This window comes from Pseudopodoces humilis, chromosome 21 (genome assembly GCF_049639895.1).
Source record: "Pseudopodoces humilis isolate 2021_Gansu_Grassland_sample_001 chromosome 21, ASM4963989v1, whole genome shotgun sequence".
NCBI lineage: Eukaryota > Metazoa > Chordata > Aves > Passeriformes > Paridae > Pseudopodoces > Pseudopodoces humilis.
The window spans coordinates 10,940,399-10,962,569 of NC_142220.1; the positions used below are offsets into that span (position 1 = coordinate 10,940,399).

At 58.4% G+C, this 22,171-nt stretch overlaps 2 protein-coding genes across 16 annotated transcripts in view; both read left to right on the forward strand.

Moving 5' to 3' along the window:
• The window catches only part of PIK3R5 (phosphoinositide-3-kinase regulatory subunit 5), a 38,916-nt gene extending 35,095 nt beyond the window's left edge, over positions 1-3,821 (forward strand). For all 10 annotated transcript variants that reach the window (XM_014259675.2, XM_014259679.2, XM_088065371.1 and 7 more), the window contains one exon: positions 1,277-3,821. In XM_014259675.2, coding sequence (XP_014115150.1) covers positions 1,277-1,418 — 142 coding nt within the window. In that variant the 3' untranslated portion in view covers positions 1,419-3,821. The remainder of the gene's footprint in view (positions 1-1,276) is intronic.
• A 64-nt stretch (positions 3,822-3,885) lies between these two features.
• The window catches only part of PIK3R6 (phosphoinositide-3-kinase regulatory subunit 6), a 33,766-nt gene continuing 15,480 nt past the window's right edge, over positions 3,886-22,171 (forward strand). For 3 of the 6 annotated variants that reach the window (XR_015774315.1, XM_014259694.2, XM_005530951.3), the window contains exons 1-7: positions 7,828-8,139; positions 16,061-16,157; positions 17,432-17,515; positions 18,453-18,544; positions 20,452-20,520; positions 20,976-21,108; positions 22,006-22,075. Coding sequence is in view for 5 of the 6 variants with exons in the window: in XM_014259694.2 (XP_014115169.1) it covers positions 16,145-16,157; positions 17,432-17,515; positions 18,453-18,544; positions 20,452-20,520; positions 20,976-21,108; positions 22,006-22,075 (461 nt within the window). In the remaining variant the exon portion in view is untranslated. Of the gene's footprint in view, positions 4,000-7,827; positions 8,140-12,156; positions 12,234-16,060; positions 16,158-17,431; positions 17,516-18,452; positions 18,545-20,451; positions 20,521-20,975; positions 21,109-22,005; positions 22,076-22,171 lie in introns of those variants that run through there. The other 3 variants (XM_088065376.1, XM_088065375.1, XM_088065377.1) reach the window with 3 other exon arrangements.

A 22,171-nucleotide genomic window follows, 5' to 3' on the forward strand; every position in this document is an offset into this window, starting at 1 on the left:
CCCCAAGCTCTGAGCTCAGCTTGGATGGACGCTCCTGCTCAGATCCCAGAAGGAGTTCACCTTCAGGAAGTTCCACAGTCTAAAGGGTGGTGCCCTGACAACCTTTAACCCCAGACTCCTCTTCCAGCAGGAGCAGTCATGAGCCAGAGGTTATGGGAGATAAAGGAGGTGTTGGGAGAGCTCAGGGTGTGTGAGGAGACCCTTCACCTTCTAAACCTTCTTTGGATGCCTCCTTTGGCATCCCTACTGCAGAGGGAACTTGTGAGCCTCGTGGGAGAGTCTGGGCTAAAACAGGAAGTGTTCATGGGGCTGTTCACCCATCAGTGCTGTCCCCAGGACACCAGCCTGGCTCCCCAGGTGACAGGGCTTCCATGAGCACAAGAAGTCAATCCATGGTTTTGACCCATTAGTTTTAGATGTACAAACATTGTAATTCCACCCTCAGATTGAGCAGAACTCTGCAAAGTGAAGTTGCCTCCAGCAGAAAAATATATGGGATCTTTTTTTCTTAAATAACCCCAAAGAGAAGCATTTAACTCATTCATTGTGAAACTCAGGGGGCTGGTGGAGTTCATGAAATACTAAGGGAGCTCCTTCCCTTTTCTCCAAACTTGGGGGATGCAGAGGTTCTTATTTTCCCTACTAAATTTCTACAAATGCCCTGGATCTGAGATGCTGCTTGAGGTCCCAGCCTGAGCCAGCTGAAAGTCCTGAACTCTCAGTGCTCAGACTCCAGTCCTGTTAAGGCTGATTCCCACTGGATTTCCAGCCCCATCCCTGTTCCTGCTGGGTTTGCAGCCCCAATCCCATTCCAGCTGGGTTTGCAGCCTCATTCCCATTCCTATTCCCATTCCAGCTAGGTTTACAGCCCCATTCCCATTCCAGCTGGGTTTGCAGCCCTGTTCCCATTCCCATTCCAGCTGGGTTTGCAGCCCCATTCCCATTCCCACTGGATTTGCACCCCCATTCCCATTCCAGCTGGGTTTGCAGCCCTGTTCCCATTCCCATTCCAGCTGGGTTTGCAGCCCCATTCCCATTCCCACTGGATTTGCACCCCCATTCCCATTCCAGCTGGGTTTGCAGCCCTGTTCCCATTCCCATTCCAGCTGGGTTTGCAGCCCCATTCCCATTCCCACTGGATTTGCACCCCCATTCCCATTCCAGCTGGGTTTGCAGCCCTGTTCCCATTCCCATTCCAGCTGGGTTTGCAGCCCTGTTCCTGCTGCCCCTGAGGGTTCTCAGCCCACTCAGAGGTTGTTTCCGTGTTTCCCTGCAGGTGTGAGATCTCCGTGTGCTACAAGCCCAGGGACAGCGACCCCCTGGCACCCAGAGGGTCCCCAGTGCCCTCCCAGGACCCCTCTGAGTTCCACTCCCTGCTGTGTTTGCCCATTGCCACCTTCAGTGGGGCACTGCCATAGAGGGGCCGTGTCCCTCCAGACCATCCCGCACCAATCCAGTGAGGGGAAGGAAAAGGATGCCCAGCCCTGCTTGGCCAAGAGCTGCTGCAGCTGAAGAGTTGTTGTGGTGTCGGGGTGGTGCCTGCTCCTGCTCCAGGCTCAGCCCCTCCTCGGGAAGTGGGATCGTTGTGCTCTGGTGTCACTGGGGACTCCTCAGCAAGGGGGGGAAGGTGGTTCCTGGATATCTCCCTGTGGATCAGCAGATGTCAACACCGGGGTGGGAGGGCAGGGCAAGGACAGGGATATTCCCTGGCAGAAAATGGTGCAGGTGGGATATGGGGGGGATATTTGGGAAAAGGAATGTCCTTGGCTCAGTGGTGTCAGGTGTCCGTCAGTGCATGGGAATTACAGCTCCCATTGTATTGGTGAAATACCAGCCCCTGTCCTGGTGGTATTTCACCTGTGAGGTCGAGGATGCTCAGTACAGTTTTTTGGGATGGGGGACAGGTTTCCCAAGGTTTCCTCCCTTCTGGAGGCTGTGTGTCCTGCAGGGAAACAGAGCAGGGATCCTGCAGCATGGGCTGCCTGTGTCCAGGGAATTGAGTGCAATAGGGCATCCCAGGGCAAGGACAGCTGGTGGTGGATCCATGTATTTCCTGTACATCCAGGAGAGGAATTCCCAGTTCCTGCAGGACTCCAGCACTGACCTGTACTCTGAGTCCAGGAGCATCCTGCTCCCAGCACTGTGTGCCAGAGCCAGCCCAGGGCTGAGCCCTCTGTAGCTGCTGGAAATCCATCAGGAGCAGTGCTGGATCTCCAGCAGGGAGGGAAGTACTGGGGGAAGCACCAGCATTGCCTCAGGTACCTGCGGGGTCACCTTTACTGGAGAAGGACCCAGCACCAAACCCAGCGAGTAACACCTGCAAGTGACAGCAGGATTTGAGATCCTCCTCCCCACAAACACTCCAACCTCTTCCCCCTTTCTGCAAGGCTGTGGATACAGAAAGGTGCAATATTTGAGGATATTTAGGAATAGTCTGACTCTGTGAACAAAAACATAAGGCTGTTTCTGGGTGGTTTTTGGGGATTGTATCACTGCTAGCAGCACAAGAGCTCATTGTGTGCTGCAGACTCAAAGGAGCTTGATCCCAAGGTTCTGTTTCCTGGACATGTCTGGAAGGGACCCCTGGCACTGCTGGGGGCTGCAGGGCTCAGCCACAGTAGGGTCAGTTCAGGGGGTCCCTTGATCCTCCAGGAAACAGGACCTGGTGAGCTCTTAGCACTGTCCCCAAGGGCTGGCGGCACATCAGCAGTGTCATTTCAGGTTCAATCTGCCAGGGAAAGCGCCAGAGCTCCTGGGGGTTCAGGTGTCTCATCAGAGTGGGGGTCAGGTTTGTCTGCTGCATCCCCCCATCCCTGCTGGAAGTGTTTGAGATCCCTCCTGTGGCCCTGACTCTGCTGCTGGCCACTGTCCCTTTGCTGGGGACAGCTTGGCCTGGGCCAGGGATGAGCACCATGGTCCCCAAGGTGCTCCCTGGTGTCCTCAGCAGCTCTGGGTGCAGCTCCCATCAGGGCCAGAGATGAGGAAATCTTAGATGTGCCAGCGCTCCTGAGGCCTCTGCACTTCCCCCTCCTGCTTGAATCCACCACCCCAGATTGGAGCTGCCCTGGGGATCAAGGAAAGCTCCTCGGGGGGGTGAAGCATCCCTTGGGCACAAACAGGAGCCCTGGCCCCAGCCCAGAGCAGAGCCAGGGTGGTCTCCCAGGAAAGATCCCCCTTCTCTGGCCTCACAGTGGCTCCAGGAGCACCCAGCTTATCCAAGTGCACGGAGCAGTGTCTGTCCTTGCAGGGACCCCCAGCACAGCCAGGCTCTGCTGTGCTGTCCCTGCTCCAGGATACCTGGACCCTCCTCTCCAGAACTATTTTCAGCCAAATAGGCTCCAAGGATCCAAATCTAATTTTAGTGGCTCTTTTCATGCACTTGGAAAAGGTTTTCTCACTGACTTTTCCTTCCCAAAACAGGTTTGTGGTGTGTTCTCTCCAGTGGGGCTGGAGTTTGGCAGGTGGTTGTTTTTGTTCAGGGTTTTAAAACAGCACCTTACCCTGTCAAACACTCCTCTCAGGGATCTTGGTATCTGTGGCTAAATCCATGCCAGGACAGAAATCCCGCTGGGTTCAGTTGGCCCTGCAGCAATCCTGGAGAAGAGAATTTCCACCCCATAGAGAAAACCAAGCATAAACTCCAGGCACTCAGAATTGTGGAGAAGGTTTTGACCTCTGATGCTTTCTGGAAATGAAAGAATTCCAGAGTTATTTGGGGTCATCTTTGTACATTTGTGAAGCCTCAACAAATCTGTGTAAAGTATTGTGCAGAGAACTTTTAAAGTAATTGTAAAATATTAAAAGTTGGTTTATTTCCAGTACAGGAGCAGTAATTGGGTCAAGAAATTCCTGGGTGGGAGGAGGAGGCTTCAAATCTTTCCAGAGGAGCTGACCTGGGAGCAGGAAAAGGCTCCGAGAGTCATTGGCACAAGACAGTTCCAGCACCCACCACAGCACCGGGATTTTTCCTTCAGCTGCTCCAAAGGTTCGGGCTCACAGGTGGGGTAACCTGGGATTAACCTGCAGGTACAACCTGCACAGTCTTTAGCAAATAAGTTATATTTTTCCACCCTCACAGGAGATGCTGCCCAGACTTGAACACTCCATGGTTTATTATTATCATCTTTTTATCTCCTTATTATAATTTTTTTAAAGACAAAAAAAAAAAAAAAAAAAAGGAAAGAAAGGGTTGGAGATGACTCAGTTTAGAGAAATGAAAAAGGCAACTTCAATACCACCAAACAAAGCTTGGCTTTCCCTCTCCCCAGATCTTCTATATTTGCTGGAGCTGGACTAAAAATAGACCTGGGCTGAAGGCCAGGGTAGAAAATAGAGCCACAGCACCAAAAGTGTTTAGTTTGTGACCTGTTCCCTTCCAACCTGGAAGGAATCACCCAGGCCTGGGTTTGGCCAGGTGCCGGGGGTGGCTTTCCCTGCAGGATGGGAGTGGGGCTTGGACAGCTCTGACCCCCTGCTCCCCTCGGCCCCAGCTGCTCTGAGAGCAGCCCTGGGAGGGGGAACAGAGAGGGGAACACGTCCCTGAACAGCGGCCAGGGCAGGAGGAGCCGGCCTGAGCTCCCCTGGCCCGGGAGGGTGCAGGGCAGGGGCCGAGATCGGAACCGAACGAGGAGGAGGAGGAGAAACAGCCCCGACCCTGTTGGCCCCACTCGCTGTCACCCTGGCACTGCCACACCCCCAAGTTTGGGCACTGCCATCGTCCCCAGGCATTGCCACCACTCCTCTGGCACTGCCACTGTCCCAGTGCCACTGTCCCACTGCCACCGCTCCTCTGGCACTGCCACTGTCCCCACTGTCCCCCCTGCCTGGGGCAGCTGAGGGGCTCTGAGGGGCTGGAATGTGAGCAGCAGGAGGGAGCCAGCCCCGCATGGGTGTCACAGCCGTGTGACCTCGGCGAGGAGCTGCCACTCACGGCACGGGTTCAGGTGGCAGCGGGATCTCCGGAGCAAAAAGAGCTGTGGCTGCTCCCATGGCAGGACAGCCCCTTCCTGGGCAGCAAGGTCCTCTCCAGGCGGGGAACCCCCTCTGCAATTAGTGCTCCAGTGAGCTTTTTCTATTTCATTGAATTCCAGACTGGTTTGGGTTGGGAGGGACCTCAAAGCCCACCCAGTGCCACCCCAGCCATGGCAGGGACACCTTCCCCTGTCCCAGGCTGCTCCCAGCCCCAATGTCCAACCTGGCCTTGGGCACTGCCAGGGATCCAGGGGCAGCCCCAGCTGCTCTGGGCACCCTGTGCCAGCCCTGCCCACCCTGCAGGGTACAATTCCTGCCCAATATCCCATCCAGCCCTGCCCTCTGGCACTGGGAGCCATGCCTTGCGTCCTGTCCCTCTATCCCTTGTCCCCAGTCCCTCTCCAGCTCTCCTGGAGCCCCTTTAGGCACTGGAAGGGTCTTTGAAGTCTTCCTGGAGCCTTCTCCTCTTCAGGGGAACACCTCCAGCTCTCCCAGCCTGGCTCCAGAGCAGAGGGGCTCCAGTCCTCGGAGTATCAGGAGATCACTTCAGGAGACAGTTTTTCCATGTGAGGAAGATTCAAAGTGCTTCAAAACCTCTCTGTACCCCACCCATGCACAGAAGTGACCAGGCAGGGCTCCAAAATACCTGTAAATCCCAGAGCACAGCATTTGCAGGAACAAAGAGCTCATTTGTCCCTGGCCTGCTACGCAAGAGGTTCTTTCTCTGCTTCAGTTTGGTTCTTCCTTTTTTTTCCCCAGCCTTCTGACTGAAGGCTTTGTGTGAGCAGGGTGATACCTGGCTCTTCCTCTCTCCATGGCCAGGAGCTGATGTTATCTGGGGGGATTTGGCAGTTCCCTGTGCTGCTCTGAGGGTTTCTGTCATCTGTGGTTTAGTGTTTAATTACATCAGAAAATATGGGGAACCAACCTCTCCCTCCCCCTTCCATGGGCTGCCACAAGGAAACGCGGCCCTACAGCAGGAGGGTTAATGGTGCTGTGGCAGAGATGGAAAAGGCAGGAGGGGAAGGGATAGGGTGAGGCTAAAGGGTCCCAACAGGACCCTTCAGTGAAACGGGTTTTCGGCCTGGGATTCCGGACTTGGTGGCAATGAGCGGGCGTTGGGTGTGTGCTGTGGGCAGTGTCTGAGTGACCTCCCCCTGCTCTGCACAGGGGGACAGAGCCCAGTTCTAGGGCAAAACGGGATGGTGAAGGCTTGGGGCCTGCAGTGACCAGCTTGGAGGGGAGGAGTGCAAATATCCGGGACAAGTGGGAGATCCCGGCCCTGAAAGACGCCGCAGAGCAAGAGCACACCCGACAAGGAGCGGCCCTGGAGCCCCCGCCACTCCTCCCATCCTATGCAAAGTGTGGGGCTCGCCCCTCAGTCCTGCCAGAATCCTCTTCCCTCTGGAATTTGCATGGAAAACAGGAGAGCGCAGCAGGTCCTGCCCGTGCCACAGCTCCTGCACGCTGGGAAACTCCTGCTGAGGAGGGACAGACAGAGGTGGCACCAAGACAGCGGAACAGGCAGGGGACAACGCACCACTGAGCAGCGACGCCCCAAACCTTCCCCTGGGCTCTTGAAGGCGCCAGTTGTGACCCTGGCAGGGACAGACATCATCCCGTGTGTGCCCGGCCATGCTCCTGCCCGCGGGGCCGTGTCCCTGGAAGCGACCACAGGGCTGGGGACGTTTCCATCGCTGCTGCTGCTCGCGGAGCCTTCCTGCCCCGGGCGGCTCTGCAGGGGGATGCGGGACTCGGCACCCGAGCAGTGACAGGGAACTGGCGAGGGTCGCTGATAGCCCGAGCTGCCTCCTCCTGCCTTTCTGTCCCACTCAGGAAGGAAGGAGGTTATTTTTAAACCTGGGGCCAGGTACGGAGCGGTACCAAAGGCTTTTCCTCGTGCAAAAGAAACGGGAAGTGATGCGGCGTCAGCTGCAGTTCCCACGCTCCCTCCAGAAGGATTTTCTTCCCGAAACCACTTCTCAGCAAAGCTCAGAGCCTCGGACCCTGCTCTAGGTACCAGGTGGGGCGAGAGGCCGATCCGGCACGGCCATGGCCACAGGTGGGGACAGCTCTGGTCGTGGCAGTCGCTGGCTGGCGAGGTTCCCTGGGATGGGGTTGCCCTGGGCACGGTGCCCAGCGGAGCCCGGGGCACACGCGTGGGGCACACGGGGCTCCAGCCAGGCGGGCAGGGCTGGCCTCACCCCAGCCTGCCCACACCCCACAGGGAGCAGCGCTCAGCTCCGTATTTGGGCTGGGTCTGCTGGGCCCCCACACCCCTCCCGTGTGCCAGCCCTGGACTGTGCCAGCCTGAAAACGGATCTCGGGATGCTCCAAGCACCAGGTCACCACCAGAGCCCCGAGCAGCCTCACCGGGGGGGCCTGGGTCTCAGCCCTGCTCTCCTGACAGAGTCACACGTGGTGACAGTGCCAGCCTGCTGAGCACGACCAGACCTGTTCCAGGCTCTGTCAGGGCGCAAACTGCTCCAGGAGCACATTCCAGAGGGGCCGCCCATCCCTGCCCAGGCTGCGTCCCCAGCTGGCAGCGGGCAGGAGCAGCCGGGGCAGCCGCAGGAGCTCTGAGCAAAAGCAGATGTGGGAGATGCTGCGGGCGGGAGGCGCTGGCAGAGGCACAAGCGCCGTGCCTGGAACGGGCGGCTGGAAAAGTGTCCTTGGATGGACTCCTGGTGTCCCGGAGCAACGCTGTTTGTTGGGAGGTGCGAGCACCCAGGCTCTCCCAGCCTCGCTGGCTGGCAGCGGATCGGGGCCCGTCCCCTCCCGGGCTAGCTGGCGGCGGAGCAGGGGCCGGGCCAGCGGCAGGGCCGGTGCCAGGGGCGGTGCCGGGGCTCGCAGACTCATCCCAGAGCAGCCCGACCTGAGGGGCTGCTTTGAAGCCAGGGCAGGGCTGAGCCTCCCGCCCGTCCGGAGAGCTCTCGGCGCACGGGGACGGCTCTGTCACTTTTCTCTTCGAAAGAGGAAGCTGTCTCCAAATAACTCGGCGCTTCCCTTTCTGCCCTGCCCGCTTTGAAGCGGCTGCAGAGCCCGAGAGCTGCCGGCGCTCCTCCGGCCCCCGATGTCCCCTGCGGGACCCCGCCGTGCCCCCCGCTCTGGCCGGGCCCTCGGGGGAGGCTGTGACTCCCTGGGCCCCCCGAGCCCCCCCTGAGGAAGGTAAGAGCCCCGGGACCGCCGGGCGTGGGATTCCTGTGGCTCCGGCTCTGCCCCGAGCGGCCCCGCCGCTCTCGAGGCTGCTCCGTCAGTGCCCAGGGATTTGTCTGGGGCCGGGCATGGTGTGCCAGGGGTGACAGAAAGCCGTGGCTGGGGGCAGAGCCGTTCCTTTTCTCGGGAAGAGTGGGGGGAGGGAGCAGCGATGGTGCAGGAGATCAGGAATGTGCTGCTAAAGGAGTGTCTGTGCCAGCTGCCCTGCCAGCCGACAGGGTCCCGCTGGGCAGTGCCTTTGCCCTGCACCCTCTCGGACCCCGGCTGGGTTTGGTTTGGTGCCGGGCCCTCGGCCACCCCCGGGGACGGCCCGGCTGGGTGAGGGAGCGAGCTCCGTCCCCTCCCGGGGCTGCTGCGGCACCAGCCCGGGCTGCCTCGCTTTGTTCTGTGCGGAACAGCAGCTGCAAGGGACGGTCACCTGGCCAGTGCCACCCCCGGGGCTCCGTGTCCCAGCTCCCTTGCCAGGGGTCGTGCTGGGGATTTGGGGACGGCCGGGGGTGCTGCCGGCCCTGGCCCTGGCTGTGCGCGGCAGTGCGGCTGCCCAGCTCCCCTGCCCTTGGCCCGGAGCCTCTGCTGTCCCCTGGGGCCCCGAGCTGCAGTGACAGGGCAATAAAGAGCGATGGCAGCGGCGATAACGAGCACAGAGCGCGGCCCCCGTCCAGAACGGAAGCAAAAATCTGCAAGTTCGGGGCCCGAGCTGTGAAAAATGCAGGTGAGCCAACTCTGCAGCAGGCAGGGCTTAGTGCTCCTTCCCTGAGTGCTTTCCTCGGCATCCTCTGGCTGCTCAGAGCCATCTCCCCACGACCATTTATTTCCCCGGGATGCTGTTCCCTCCCACGAGAGCTCTCCAGGCATCTGTGCAGGTCAGCAGCTCTTTTTCTTTTCTTTCACTTAAAGCTTTGGCTCAGTGATCCTGGAGGTCTTTTCCAACCTAAACGATTCTGGGGTTCTGGGATTCTTCCTCCTGACTAAGCCTGAACACAGGAACAAATTCCCCTGGGCTTCCAGGACTTATTTATCACCTCTGAGTATCACACAGACTTGTCTTGGCCCCGGTGAGATGGCACAGGCAGCCAGCAGTAGTTTTATTGGAGTTCCCAATTGTGGGACCATGTGTCCAGGTTGCTCTGTGACACAAACACTGCTTTCTTTCTTTGCCCCAAAATGAGAGAAGTTCTGCTCGTGGAAGGGCCATGAGTGGCTCCTGCTCAGGCACCAACCTGTGCATCCCCACCGGAGCAGCTCCCGTGTTCTCTGCGTGTTCAGAGGGTTCCCCCTGGGGTCCTCTGAGCTCAGAGCAGCCCCGCTGGGATGTGGTGTCACCGCCCAGGTGACAAGGGTCATGCACAGCTGGCAGGGGTTTTCACATTCCCCAGCTCAGGTGGATTCAGGTTCCCACCTCCTCCCCAGCTTCTGACAGGTGGGGTAGGCACAGCTGCTGCCGTGACAGGGCCACCACGACCTTTCATCCATTGGATGTGGTGGGATGTGGGCAGGACCCCTCCCCAGCAGCCAAACTCTGATTTTCCCTTGGACCCCACTGCTCCAAGTGCTTGGGAAGGCACAGACCCTGGAGGAGCCTTGTCTTAGTGGTGGCACAGCCCCCACCTGGCCAGGGGGGCTCTCAGGGGCTGCTTTCCCTGTGGCTTTCTGCCTTGGCTGGGCTGTGCTCTATTCCTGGCTGCTCTGAAGGCAGGGGCTGAGTCACATCTCTGTTCTGAGGTGTGACACTCCTCGAAGAAGTGGAGGGGGCAGGAGAGCTGCTGTGAGAGATCTGTTCTGGTCCGGGTTTGACTGAGGCTTAGGGTGCTGCAGCTCTACAGGCCAGACTGGAATTCTGGGGTGCTCGCTGAAAGCAGAGAGGGCAGTTGCTGTCTGTGCCCTGTAATTAAATTCCCTTTTTGACCTCATTGTCCCGGTGCAACCCTAAACCCTCGTCCCTTCCTTGCTAAGGGCTTCTCTGCACCCTCCCTGCCAGCAGCTGTCACATCCCTCTGTGTCCACGGTGCCAAGAGAGCACTCCCAGCCCGGGCAGCCGCTGCCCACAGGGGTGGGAGCCATGCAGAGCGTGCTGTGCTCACTCTGGTCACCCTCTTCCTGTCACCCCCAGGCCATTCCTCCGTGGCCTCCCCGAGTCAGCTCCGCTGCGGCACCTGCGGGCAGCTCCCAGCAGAGGCTGGGGCTCCTCTGCTGTGGACAGGACAGCCCTGTGACCCTGCACAGAGCCGGCATGGGGACACTGTTCTGTCCCAGCCGGTGACACAGCTGGCTGTGACAGTGCAGGGCTGTCCGGTTGACGGTCCTGCCCAAGGGAAGGAGTGCCCCGGGAATGGGGCTGGAGGCAGGCTGGGAACAGCTGTGCCCCCTCCCACCCCAGGAAAGCAGCCTGGCCACTCCCAGGTTGGCCACATTTGGAAGTTTGAGCTGTCCCTGCTTTATTTCCCCTCAGGTGGACAGGGTTTGCCTGTCTGCTGTTTGTCAGCACAATCCTGGCAGTGGCTTTCAAATCACACATATTTTTTCCCTGTGATTGTTTTTCCAAAGTCGACTCTGGGGATGGAAAGAGATTCTAAATCTAAAAAGCTGCTGTTTCCGGAAAACTCTTTTCTTTCCTTAGGAAGAATGAAATGTGACGCTGGCAAGGAAGTCTCCAAACAGTCGGTGGTGTCCAGGAAGCTGCTGGACTTCCACAGCTTCAGCAAAGGCCTGGGAGCTCCTGCTGGGCTGCTGGACACCCACTGCAGTGCCACTGGAGGCGTTTCATTACTGAACTGCCCCCAAGAGCCATCCATGCTCTCCCCCTCCATGGGCAGGGCTCCCCTGGCAGGGCTGTGCCTTCTCAGAGCAGCCAGCAGGCAAATGGAGCCTCAAAGAGATGCTGAAAAGCCAAGTCTGGGCTCGAGATTCTCTTCCTTGGCAGTAGGAGCCCGAGGGAGAGCATATACTTTCATCTCAGAGCTGTCTGGAGCCAGAGCCCTTCCAGGGTTGGAGTTAAAACTGGAAATCAGAGCAGGAGTGGGGCTCAGGCTGGGCCCCAGCACATGTGGTGCTCCCAGCCCTCCTGCAGGTCTCCACTCCAGTGGCATGTCCAAAGGGACCAGCAAGGAGACAGGGCAGCTTTCTGTGGGGTTTGAGTGTCACACCCAAAGTTTTTCCCAGTTTTCATTTGAACAGAGAGCCATTGGAGCGGCTGATGGAAGGCAGAGGAGCAGAGCCTGCCCTCGCTGCTCACCCTTGGCCACGGTCCAGAGGGCCCTGGAGCTGCTGTTGCCTGGACAGCCAGGAGGGCTGGAGGAGAGAAAGCTGCCTTTGTCCTGCTTTCCTACCTGGGCTGTGCAGCTGGGCTGGAGGTCGGGATCCAGGCCAGAGACAGTGGATGCTGCACTGGCAGACAGAGTTTGAGAGGAGGGAGCAAACAGGACACAGATCTGCCTCTGGTGGGGTGCCCTGCAGCTCCAGCCTGGTCTGCGGTGAGGGTGTGAGGGATGGAAAGGGTTAGGGGACTAGGGGTGTAAGGAGCTAGGGGTGTAGGGGGTGAAGGGATATAAGGAATTAAGGGGTGTCAGGGATGCTGCTGGAGCTGTTTCTCAGTGTTTGGGAACTGCCAGTGCAGTTTGGGGCAGCCCAGAGGATGCAATGTCAGACCCCCAGCGCAGCTTGGGGGACACGGCCCTTCAGCTCCCACACTCCCCTCTGGTTCCCATCCCATCCCATCCCGTCCCGTCCCGTCCCGTCCCGTCCCGTCCCGTCCCGTCCATCCCGTCCCGTCCCGTCCCGTCCCGTCCCGTCCCGTCCCGTCCCGTCCCGTCCCGTGTTCCAGCCGGGACGAAGCCGGGCTGGGCGGGTGCCGGCAGCCGTGCCAGGCTCTGATGTGCCGCTTTCCGAGCCAGCCTCGCCCGCAGAAGCCGCGGGCACGAGGGGGTGGCGGATTTGGGCTGTCCCCGGGCCATTTGTCACGCAGTGACGACACTCGGAGCCCGTGCGCTCGGGTCCCCGCGGCTCCCGCAGGACGCTCCGGCGCGGAGCCTCTCGCTCATCCTCCGATGGTATCTGTGCGATCTGTGCCCCTCCTTCAGGGGGCCAGCGCCGGCTGGGGAGGGCTGGCAGGGGGCGGTGGCTGCGGTGGCACGGGCAGAGGGCAGAGCCGTGCCCTGTGCCCGTGCGGAGTGCGGTTTCTCTCTATGGTGGAGCTGATAAACAGCCCCAGGAAAGCTCAGCCGTGCCTGGGCGATGAATTCGTGTCTAAACACGGGCTGCAGGAGGCGTGGGGAGATGGCTTTGGGGCCGATAAGTGTAACTGGAGAGAGCGAGGGGATGTGCTCGCTCTGTGGCTCCGCTGTCCTTGGGCAGACGGGGAGCGGGGACAGCGACATCCTCCAGGCTGGCTGTGGCCAGCCCTGCTCCAGGCGCTGGTGTTTGGGAGCCAGGCAGGGTGTGCCGGGAGCAGATCCTGGACATGCTGGAGCTTCCCAGGGGAGCCTCGTTTGCTGCCAGCCCAGCTCCCACCGAAAGGTTTGGGGTTAGGTTTTCTTTCGTGGCTTCAGCTATTTCTGCCTCGCTTCAGCTATTTCTGTGCCTCTCGTGTTTCACCTGGTCGGGGGTTTGGGGTTTAGTGACTTCTGCCAGTGTTGATGGCCTGTGAGACAGAGCAGGAAGTCTTTGGGGAGCCTGTGCAGCCCCACATTTCCCGGGGACAGCCCGAGTCACCACGGTGGGGCTGAAGTGACCCACCTGCAGGGACACGTCCCTGTCCCTCTGAATGGGATCTTCAGTCTCACCCCATTCGCCTCACAGAGGGCTGAGCTTCAGCCCCTGCCACGGGGCTAAGAGGGAAATACCCTTTGTGGGGACGGGGCTGTGCTTTCCTGTTCATCCTGGGATGAACTGTTCCTTCAGCAGTTCCTTACAAGGGCTGAGAGAATGTGGATCCTCCTTCGTGGAGGACGAGGAGCAGCCCAGCCTGGGCTCTGTGTGGGGCCCGATGGCCCTATGGGGACAGTGACCCACTGGCTGTACCTGCTGCTGCCCAGGACTCTCCAGACATGCCCAAAGCCTGCAGGGTGATGTTTGATCTGCTGGAACCCACCAGGTGACAATGTCTTGGTGATCAGCCCTCAGAGAAGGGCAAGGGCACTTGGAGTGGCATCCCCAGCACTTGGGGTTCTGTCCCCAGTATTCAGGGTAGTGTCCCCAGCACTTGTAGTGCTGTCCCCAGTGTTCCTCTCTGCCTGGAAGGATTAGGGAAGGGACAACCCTGGAGGGAGGTGACAATTTCCTTGTGCACACCTGGGCCTGAGCAAACAAGGATCCCTGCTTAGGAGGAAGGAGCTTCAGTGGGATGAGCAGTGGGAGGATGGAGAGGTGAGAGGGAGGCAGAGGCCAGAGGATCCCCAAATGGGACAGAACTTCACCTTGGATTAGTGGGGCTGAGATGGAGCAGTGGTACAAGCCTCTCCCCAGCCTGGGCCCCCACGGCCACTGCCTGGCAGAGGAGGGGCTCAGGAGGGGTTTGTGGGGTGCTCAGCCAGGTCCCACTCTCGCTGTCTCCTGCACCTGCAGTTTGGAACAGGAGGATTCCTCTTAACCCTGTAAGTCCCTTAACCTGTGAGTTTGTCTGCCAGTGTCCAGGGTGAGCTGCACTTTCACTGCTGAGTCCTTCATTTTTAAGAATAGAGCCAGGTGTTCCCAAAACTGCCCCAAACTCTTGGGGAAGGTGGCTTTGGGGTCACTTGGGGTTTTTTGCACTATGAATCTCAGAATTATCAAAACCTGGAGGAAGAATTGCAACTTCTCTTCTTGCCCTTCCTTTTTAATTTTTTTCCCTGAAAAAGGAATAAAATCCAGCTGATGCTATGGGTATTTTAAGAATTGAAGAGAGGAAGTGGAGATTTGCAGCTCTGCAAAGAAGTGGGATGAATGCAGAGAAGGCTCTGGTCTTGCTGAGGTGGCAGACAATAAAATACCCGGGTTTGGGATGAGCTGTGCCTTGTGTCTGCTGCAGGGAGATCCAGGGAGAGGAGGGGGACAGAGAGCAGAGAACCCTCCTGGTGTGGATCAGGGAAGCTTCCCAGACTTCTGGGAGCAGGGAGGGGTCCCCAGGGAAAGGGGCTGAGTCCAGCAGGTGCTGGGACCAGTTCAGGGTCCATCCCCAGAAATGGGGACAATTCCTGTTCCTCGTGCCAGGGATCCTTTCAGGAGAGCTGTGGCAGACAGAGAGGCTGGCACTGGTGCCCAGAGTTCCCCTTCCTCTGGGCTGGCAGCACCCCTGCCTGCCCTGCTGGGATCTGGGACCGGGCACAGCCGGGGCTGAGGGGCTGGACCCTCACCTCGGGGAGCACAGCAGGCACAAAACATCCCAGGGAAACCTGGGGAATTTCTGCTCGTTTGGGTTCCCGTGCTGGTCCTGGCCAAGGGAGAAGCAATGGCTGGAGCCTGGCAGGACCCTGGCTGACGCCACTCTTCCTGTTCCTGTGCGTGTCCTTTCATCCTCTTCACCCATGGCACCTGCTTGTCCTCCCCTGGGCAGCGTGGCTGGGTTCTGAACGTGCTGGGGACCAGTTCTTGTCACTTCAAGTTGAATTTTCCGGGGAGACCCAAGCCCTGGGGGCAAGCACGTGCACTGTGGGCTCAGCCTCAGCCGCCCTTTGCTGCCAGGGAAGAGAAGGAGCCGTTTTGGAGCAGACAGGTGAACCGAGAGCCAAAGTTTCTCACGTTGGTCTTTGCTAAATGTGGAAGCTCCGGCGGGCCAGCAGCCCCCGCTCTGTCAGGAGGATGCGGATGTGGGAAGCCACCGGCACCTTCAGCCGCATTTAGCGCCGCTTCCTCCGGCAGCGCAGCCGGGAGGAGCCCGAGGGCAGCGCCGGGGGTCTCCCGTGGCTCCAGGGAGCGCGGTGCTTGCCCAGCAAGTTGAACTCCGGGACTGGCAGCTCCTCCCCTGGCACGCTGCTCGGTGTCCTGTGCGCGGCAGGGACCGGGAGCACCATCCCCTTCCTTCTGCAGCCGGGGCTTCAGGGGCGGTCTGTGAGCTGGGACAGCAGCAGGGTGGCTCGGTGCTCTGCGGTGGCCCAGGCTGCCATTCCAGCGGGCACATCCCGCTCCTGTCTCACTGTCTCTGGAGCCGCCTGGAGCCTGGCTGGGCAGCGCCGGTGCCAGGGGAAGGCAGGGCACTGGCGCATCGCCCTCCCCGCTAGCGGGAGATGGAAGTCCCTGGGAGTACCTCAGCCCGGAGCCTTTCTCCAGCCCCAGGGCAAGAGCAGGACCCACGCAGGGCTGGGGAGGGGTCTGGAGGCTCCGGGTGCTGCAGGAAACCTTTAACGAGTGTCTGGGAGCTGCTGTGAGCAGGGTGCCCGAGTGGTGCTTGGCAGGAACTCTCCCACACGTGTCCCTTCTCCTCCTCCTGCAGCTGCAGTTTGTTGGATTTGGTGATGGAGATTTACAGATTTAGGAACTACCTGGGTGGGTGGAGTTTGGCCCTAAATCTTCAAATTAAACAAAAAAAAATTTAATCTTGGAAATTCAGGCTCTCTCCCCTCCTTTTTATTCCAAGATGAACTTTGTATTTCAGACTCATTTTGACTTAAATTGGACATTTTTTAAATCCTGGGAGGATGAGGATCCCAATCCTGTCCTTCTCAGGGAGGCGGCTGCTGTTCATCCCTGGGGAACTCCTTGCTGCAGGAGGATTTGGGGGCCAAATATCCCAATGGGATCAGCTTTGAGCTGGTTTCTGCCCCAAACACAGCCTGGGTTCACCTTTAGGCTCTGCCTCTGCCCCATGGGGGTCCCACAGCATCCTGATGACTTTGTGCTCCCCCAAGGTTCTGACCTTGATCTCCGCCCCCACCTGAGCCAAGGGTGTCCTCATTTTCTGCAGGTGTTACCCCAGATCCAAGGCCATGCCCGAGTGCAGTGAGGAGTTCTGTGCACTTCCCCCACGAGCTGCAGCCTCAGTGTGGCCATGGAGAGCTCAGGTGGGTGATCCTGAGCCCCCCGGGGCTGGGGAGGGGGAGCCAAGAATTAACCCTCAGCCACCTCTTACCCCTCGATGTTCCTCTGTTTGAACACCTGGATGATTTCCAAGGTGTTGGCAGGTGCTGCTGGAAGATGGGATAAGAGGCACAAAGCACTTCAGGGGCAGCCAAAAGCTTTGCTGAGTGTGGGGCACTCAGATACAACAAAACATTTGAGTTTTAAAGTAGTTTTATATTTATTATTATTATTGTATTTCAGTCCATTTCCCCACCATGTTTTATTTTCATGCTATTTCAGAGGTGCTGTTAATCTCCCACGGTCAGGATGTCAATGATGAAAGGTTTTATTCCATTTCTAAGCCACTGCTGTTTGTTGCTGGGATTTTTATATTTTTATGGTTTTTTTTCTGTTTTTAGATCAAAGTGCCTCTTGTTTGTGCTGGGTCAATCTCTTTGCTCTGCTCGCTGTGAGGGACCCTCAGTGCTGGGGTTGCTTTGATCCAGGAGGAGAGGACAGGACTGATATCAGTGCTCAGGAAAAGCCCCCCCTGGTGATCACAAACACACACAAAGGAAAAGAGCAGGAAATTTCAAATAGTCCTCGATAGCATAATTCCTGTGTGCCAAACCAGTAAACAGGAGAGTGAAATCGAGCAGCACCCCAAACTCGAGCTCCCACCCCAAACTCGAGCTCCCAGTCTGAGCCGTGCCCCAGACAGGGGCTGAGGCTGTCAGAGTTCTTTTTGGGGCTGCCCGAGTTATTTTTGGTGAGAGCAGGAAGCAGCTGGGGTTTGGCAGACACAAGGGGCTGCCAGGCAGGAGCTCTGCCCGGGGTCCCTGCCTGGGGAGCAGGGGGTGCTCGGGGCCCTGGGGCGAGGCTGTGGGGGTCCTGTGGGGGCACGAGGGGACGCTGCAGCCTGAGCCCTGCCCGGGGTCCCCACGGGGGTGACGTGCTGGGGTGGGCAGCAGCCCTGGCTGCACTGCCTGTGAGGCTGGGGCTCAGTCTGGGCAGTGCCCAGTGCTGAGGGGCTTCGGCTCCTTCCCCATGCCAGCTTCCGGGTCCTTCATTTCATTCCAGCTTTGTTCATTTCTGTGTTTAATGTGAGATTTTTTTTTCACTGAGCAAGGGGAGAGGAAGGTTCCGCACGGCTCGGGCCTGGGCTCTGCAGAGCTGCTCTGCCGTGTCCCTGCAGGGGCCCTTGGCTCTCCTGACCCGCTGCAGTGGCCTTGGGCACAGCTCTGTGCTCCGGGCTCACGGCCCCGTGTCCCTGCAGAGCTGGAGTCGGACATCCTGCGGCGAGTGCGGGCGCTGCTGCGGGAGCTGGACGGGCACCACCCCTCCTGCCAGAGTGACCGAGGTGAGGGGGTGGCACTGCCCTGCTGGGCACTGCCTGCCACAGCGCCCAACTCCCCTCCACAGCCATGTGGGGATACGGTGGCTTCGCTCACTTGCCCTTCCTAACCCTGTTCTGGAGGTGCCAAATCCTGCATCAGCTGTATCCGTGCCCCAGCAGCCACTGCCACCCTTCTGTCACCTTTCTGTCACCCCTCTTTCTGTCACCCTTCTGTCACCCCTGCACACTCTATCTTACCCTGGGTCCTGCATTGGGCTGGGACATCAATGCAGAGCCCCCAGGGTGACACAGACACCGAGCCCCGAGCTGGATTCTCCCGGTGCCTCTCCGTGGGAATGTTCCTCTGCCCTGCCCAGCTCGTCCCTGCCTGAGGGACCAGCTGATTCCTCCGTGTTGTGGGTTTGGAGGATAAAACTCTTACAGCCCGGGGAAACCAAATGAATTCTGAAAAAACTCTTCCTTGGAACACACAGGATATTTTACAGTTAATTAAATTGGATTTTGCCTGGAATGAGCCATGGCATCCTCAGGGCTGAGAGGTTTTGTGGTCCCTGCTCTGAAGGTCCAGTGCTGGGAGCAGCAGGATCCCAAATTCCTTGGGGCAGGTGGGGAAAGCAGCTGGGCATAAAGAGGAGCAGGGAAATAAATCCTTGCTTTTCTCCAGCCCTCGGAGGTCTTGGAGCCATTCCCAAGGGTTTCCCAGAATTAGATCCAACACACCGATGCTGTATCCAGAGCCAGGGAGGGGCTGGTCTGGCCCTTGCAGAGGGTCAGAGGAGAGAGCAGAAGGCAGAGGAGGCTGGTTTAGCTCTCAGAGATGGCAGAGCAGCGTCCCAGGGGGGATTTTTGCACTCTAGTGCTCAGGTCCCTGAGTCCCCTGTGAAACCTCACCCAGATCCCTCCCTCAGTGAGCTGCCCTGCCCTGGCTCTCCCTTCTCAGGAATGCTGCGATGGACCCTGCACAAGAAAATCGAACAGAACCCCAGCACCAGCTGTGTCCTGGTCAGGATCCTGGTGAAGGAGTTGGAAAGGGTGAGTGCCACCTCAGACAGGGGACAGCCACATTGGAGAGGGGACAGCCACCTCAGGGACGTGCCCTGAGTGCAGGGCTGGCCCCTCTGTGCTGAGTGCTGGGGGAGGCAGAGGGATGGGCTCAGTTCCACCCCAAGCAGGGGTTTTGGGGCTCGGCTGGGCACTGGGGCTCAGTCGAATGGGGTCATGGTTCCTCTCCTGGCTACTCCCAGTGTCCCAACCTCCTCCAGAAGACAGAGTGAGAAACCCTGAGGGACATCAGGCACCCATGGCACCCAGCTGGTGCTCAGGGGCCAGGCTTTGTTCTTAGAGAAGCTGAGCCGAGCCAGGACCCCCCAGGCTGGTCCCTGCACAGCAGCCCAAGGCAGGCAGCCCTCACCCTACAAACCCTCCCAAACAGCCCAGACTTCCCCCACCCCACCCTCTGTGGGCTCAGATAGAGCGGAAATTTCTCCCCCGCTTCTCTCATTTCCACCCCACCCAACCTGCCCTGGAGCCATCAATGGAAACCTGTGATGGGTTTTGGTTTCACTGATTTCCCACATCATCTTCTGGTCTGGTACAAACCTCCAGCAGCCTCTGCATCCTGGTGGGACCTGGTTGGTGGGTTGGGGACGTGTCTTGTGGAGAAGCAACACCTTTGCATTCTTCTGAGCCTGCCTCAGTTTACTCAGAGCCATCATTCCCCTCCTGCTTCTCCTCACCCCACAGCTGAGCCCCCACTCCTTGTCCCCTGTCCAGAACCATTTTCTGTGTCCTGGACCATTTTCTCTGCATCTCTGCTATTTCTTCTTTGACCTGGGAGGCTGGAGCAGCCCTGCTGAGCCTGTCACCTCCCCCAGGACTCCCGTGTCTCCCCTGTGATCCAGCAGTTATCCCACTCCCACTCCCAATCCCAATTCCAGTCTCTGAAGTAGCTCTGGAGTTATTTGCAGGATCTCTCTTGTGTTGTGGCAGTTCAGTTTCCATCAGTGCCTTGGGAAGGGATTTCATTTAGTGGCTTTCACAAATCCAGACAGGAACCCCCATGCCACCCTTGGTTGTGGATTCAGGGATTCTCCCTGAGGGTTTCAGGGCTGCTTTTCTCTGCAGCAGCCAGGCCAATCCTCCCCTCTAGCTGTTATCACTCTGTCACTCTTCTCTTCCCCTGCTCAGGAGGGGTGTCACTCCTCCTGCTCCATAATTCCCTGAAGCTCTTCCAGGAAATTCCTCTTACTTGGGGCTTTTGTGGTTTTTTTCACTCTCAGCAGCTCTGAGCCATCAGCACCAAGCAGGGATGATAATTTAGGAATTTCATGCCCGAGTTCCTCCAGGGCCGGTATCAACTCAGCAGTTCCCTGAGTTCATTTGATCGATGTTTTCTCAGGCTTTGCTGCCATCAGCTCCGTTTAACTCGGACCCATCAGAGCTCAGCAGCCCTGAGGAGAGGGGCCAGAATTATCTCTGGGCTGGGAATCTCTTTCCCAAGTTTATCCAGGGGCAATCCCTATGCTGAAGCTGTTGCTAGAGCCAGTCAGGGCTGCAGGAGGGGCTGGAGCATCCCCTGGATTCCCATGGGCAGGGATGGGGACAAGGGATGGGAACACCTCCCTGTTCCCTCTGCTCCCTCCAAACCCAAGCCAGGCTTTTTCCAGAGGTTTTGTGGTCCCATGGGAGTGGAAAGGAGCTCCTTAATGCTCACCGTCTCCCACTATCCTCTGTGCCCCTCCCCAGGGACATCCTGCCCACCCTAAAAGCCTGGGGAGGGATCCCAAACCCCACCCTGACTCAGGGGTCACCCTCGAGCCAGGATGAATTCCCGTGCTCAGAGACAGAACCTGGCACACCTTGGGGACTCTGGGGCTGCTCCTGCCCAGCCCAGCATCCTGCCAGGACCTGACTGTGCCTTCCCTGCCCCCTGTCCACAGGCAGAGCGAGGGGACCTGCGGCACTACATCATCCCCCTGCTGCACACGCTGATGTACACCTTGATCCAGGTGAGCTGTGCCTCCATGCAGGTGAGCTGTGCTTCCATACACTGGCCTGGGGCAGCATCCAGGCACATCACGGGCCACAGGAGAGGCCACCTGGAGCCACTCACAACCTGGAACAGCCACTGAGAACCAGCAGAGCCCTGGTTCAGTCCCAGGTGGGCTCAGCTGTGCATTCCCTGTGTCCCTGTGGCACACACTGTGCCAGGTCCTTCCACCTGACCCCTTCTCTGGAGGTGGTGCAGGAAACCACAACCTGGCAAAAACAATGTGTCCCCAACCTCCAGTGGGTATTGCTGGAGGTTCCCAAACCACTGCAGGGTCCAATTCTGCTCTGTTTTTCGCATTTAAAACCGTAGGGAATTTGGTGCAGGGAATTTGGTGCCCTCCCAGCCCTAGGGAGGAGTACTGTTGGAGGGGATTTAGGGATCACTGCCTGTCCCCTCCCTGTCCTCCTGCAGGCTCCCTGCATCCCTGATGAGCTCTGTGCCAGGGTTTATGACTTCTGCAAGAGGTTGCTGACCCTGCCCAAGCCCTTCTGCACCATCGGGCTGGACTATGCCAGCAGGCTGCAGGTGGAGAGGACAGCCCCAGGTAAGGGGGTGCCCCTGTCCCAGCCTGGCACTGAGGGTCCTTGAGGGCTGGCCTGCAGAAAATCAGCTCTAAACCAGCCCCGTGGACATTGAGATGTCAGTGCTGGCTGCAGGGAAGAACCCCACATAGGAAGCAAACCCAAGGACACCTGGTTCCTTTTCCCCCTGTGTTCTTTCTGTCCATTCTCATTCAAGTTCTTCTAGTTAGAGTTTTCCTTAATAGGAGCCTTTCAAAGCAGTCCTTTAGAGCAGAGCAAGGTGAAGACACCCTGTGAGGGGGAGGTGAAACAGGAGAAACCTGGTGGGGAATTTTGGTGCCATTCTGGGGAGTCTCAGCCCACCCCAACCACTCTGCCCTGGCACTGCTTTGGCTGCAGCTCGAAGGGGTACCTCTATCTCCCCTGATTCTTGGTACAGGAGTGGTTCAGGGTGGAGAGAGGGCATCTCCAGCAGGGCTCCTCTCCGAGCAGCACAGGATGCACAGGATTGTCCCTGAGCCAGGGCAGGTGGATGGATCCTCACCCCTGGGCAGGGGGAGGGGGAAGTGCCTCTCTCCTGATCCAGAGATCCCTGGTGCTTCTCAGATGCCCCAAATATGGTGCCCATGTGGCCCTGGGGACAGAGCTCTTCCTCCTGCCTCCAACTCCACTCTCAAGCTCATAATGCCCTAAACAAAGGAAGGGAAACACAGGAAATCATCCCAGAATAGAAGGAGGTTTCTTTTTCTGGAGCCTGGCCTTTGTCCTTGGCTGTTTTTAGCTCTGGCCCAATTCTTGGCTGTTTGACCTCATCTCAGTGGGTGTTCCCCGACATGGCAGAGCCACCTCAGCCTCTACACCTGCCCCAAGAGCTGCGTTATTCCTGCTGCTCTCACTCCATGTGCTTGTGCCCTTCCCAGGAACCTTGTATCAAAGAATGGTCATTTCCGAGCAGAGCCTGTGGAGCGCCCCGTTCCCTTACCAGGAGAAGTGAGTGCTCCTCTCTGGAGGGGTTGGTGCTTTCATTTTGTGGTCTTTTAGGGAAACCTGTCCTTTTCCAACACTTGGAATTAGTCTTGGTTGGAA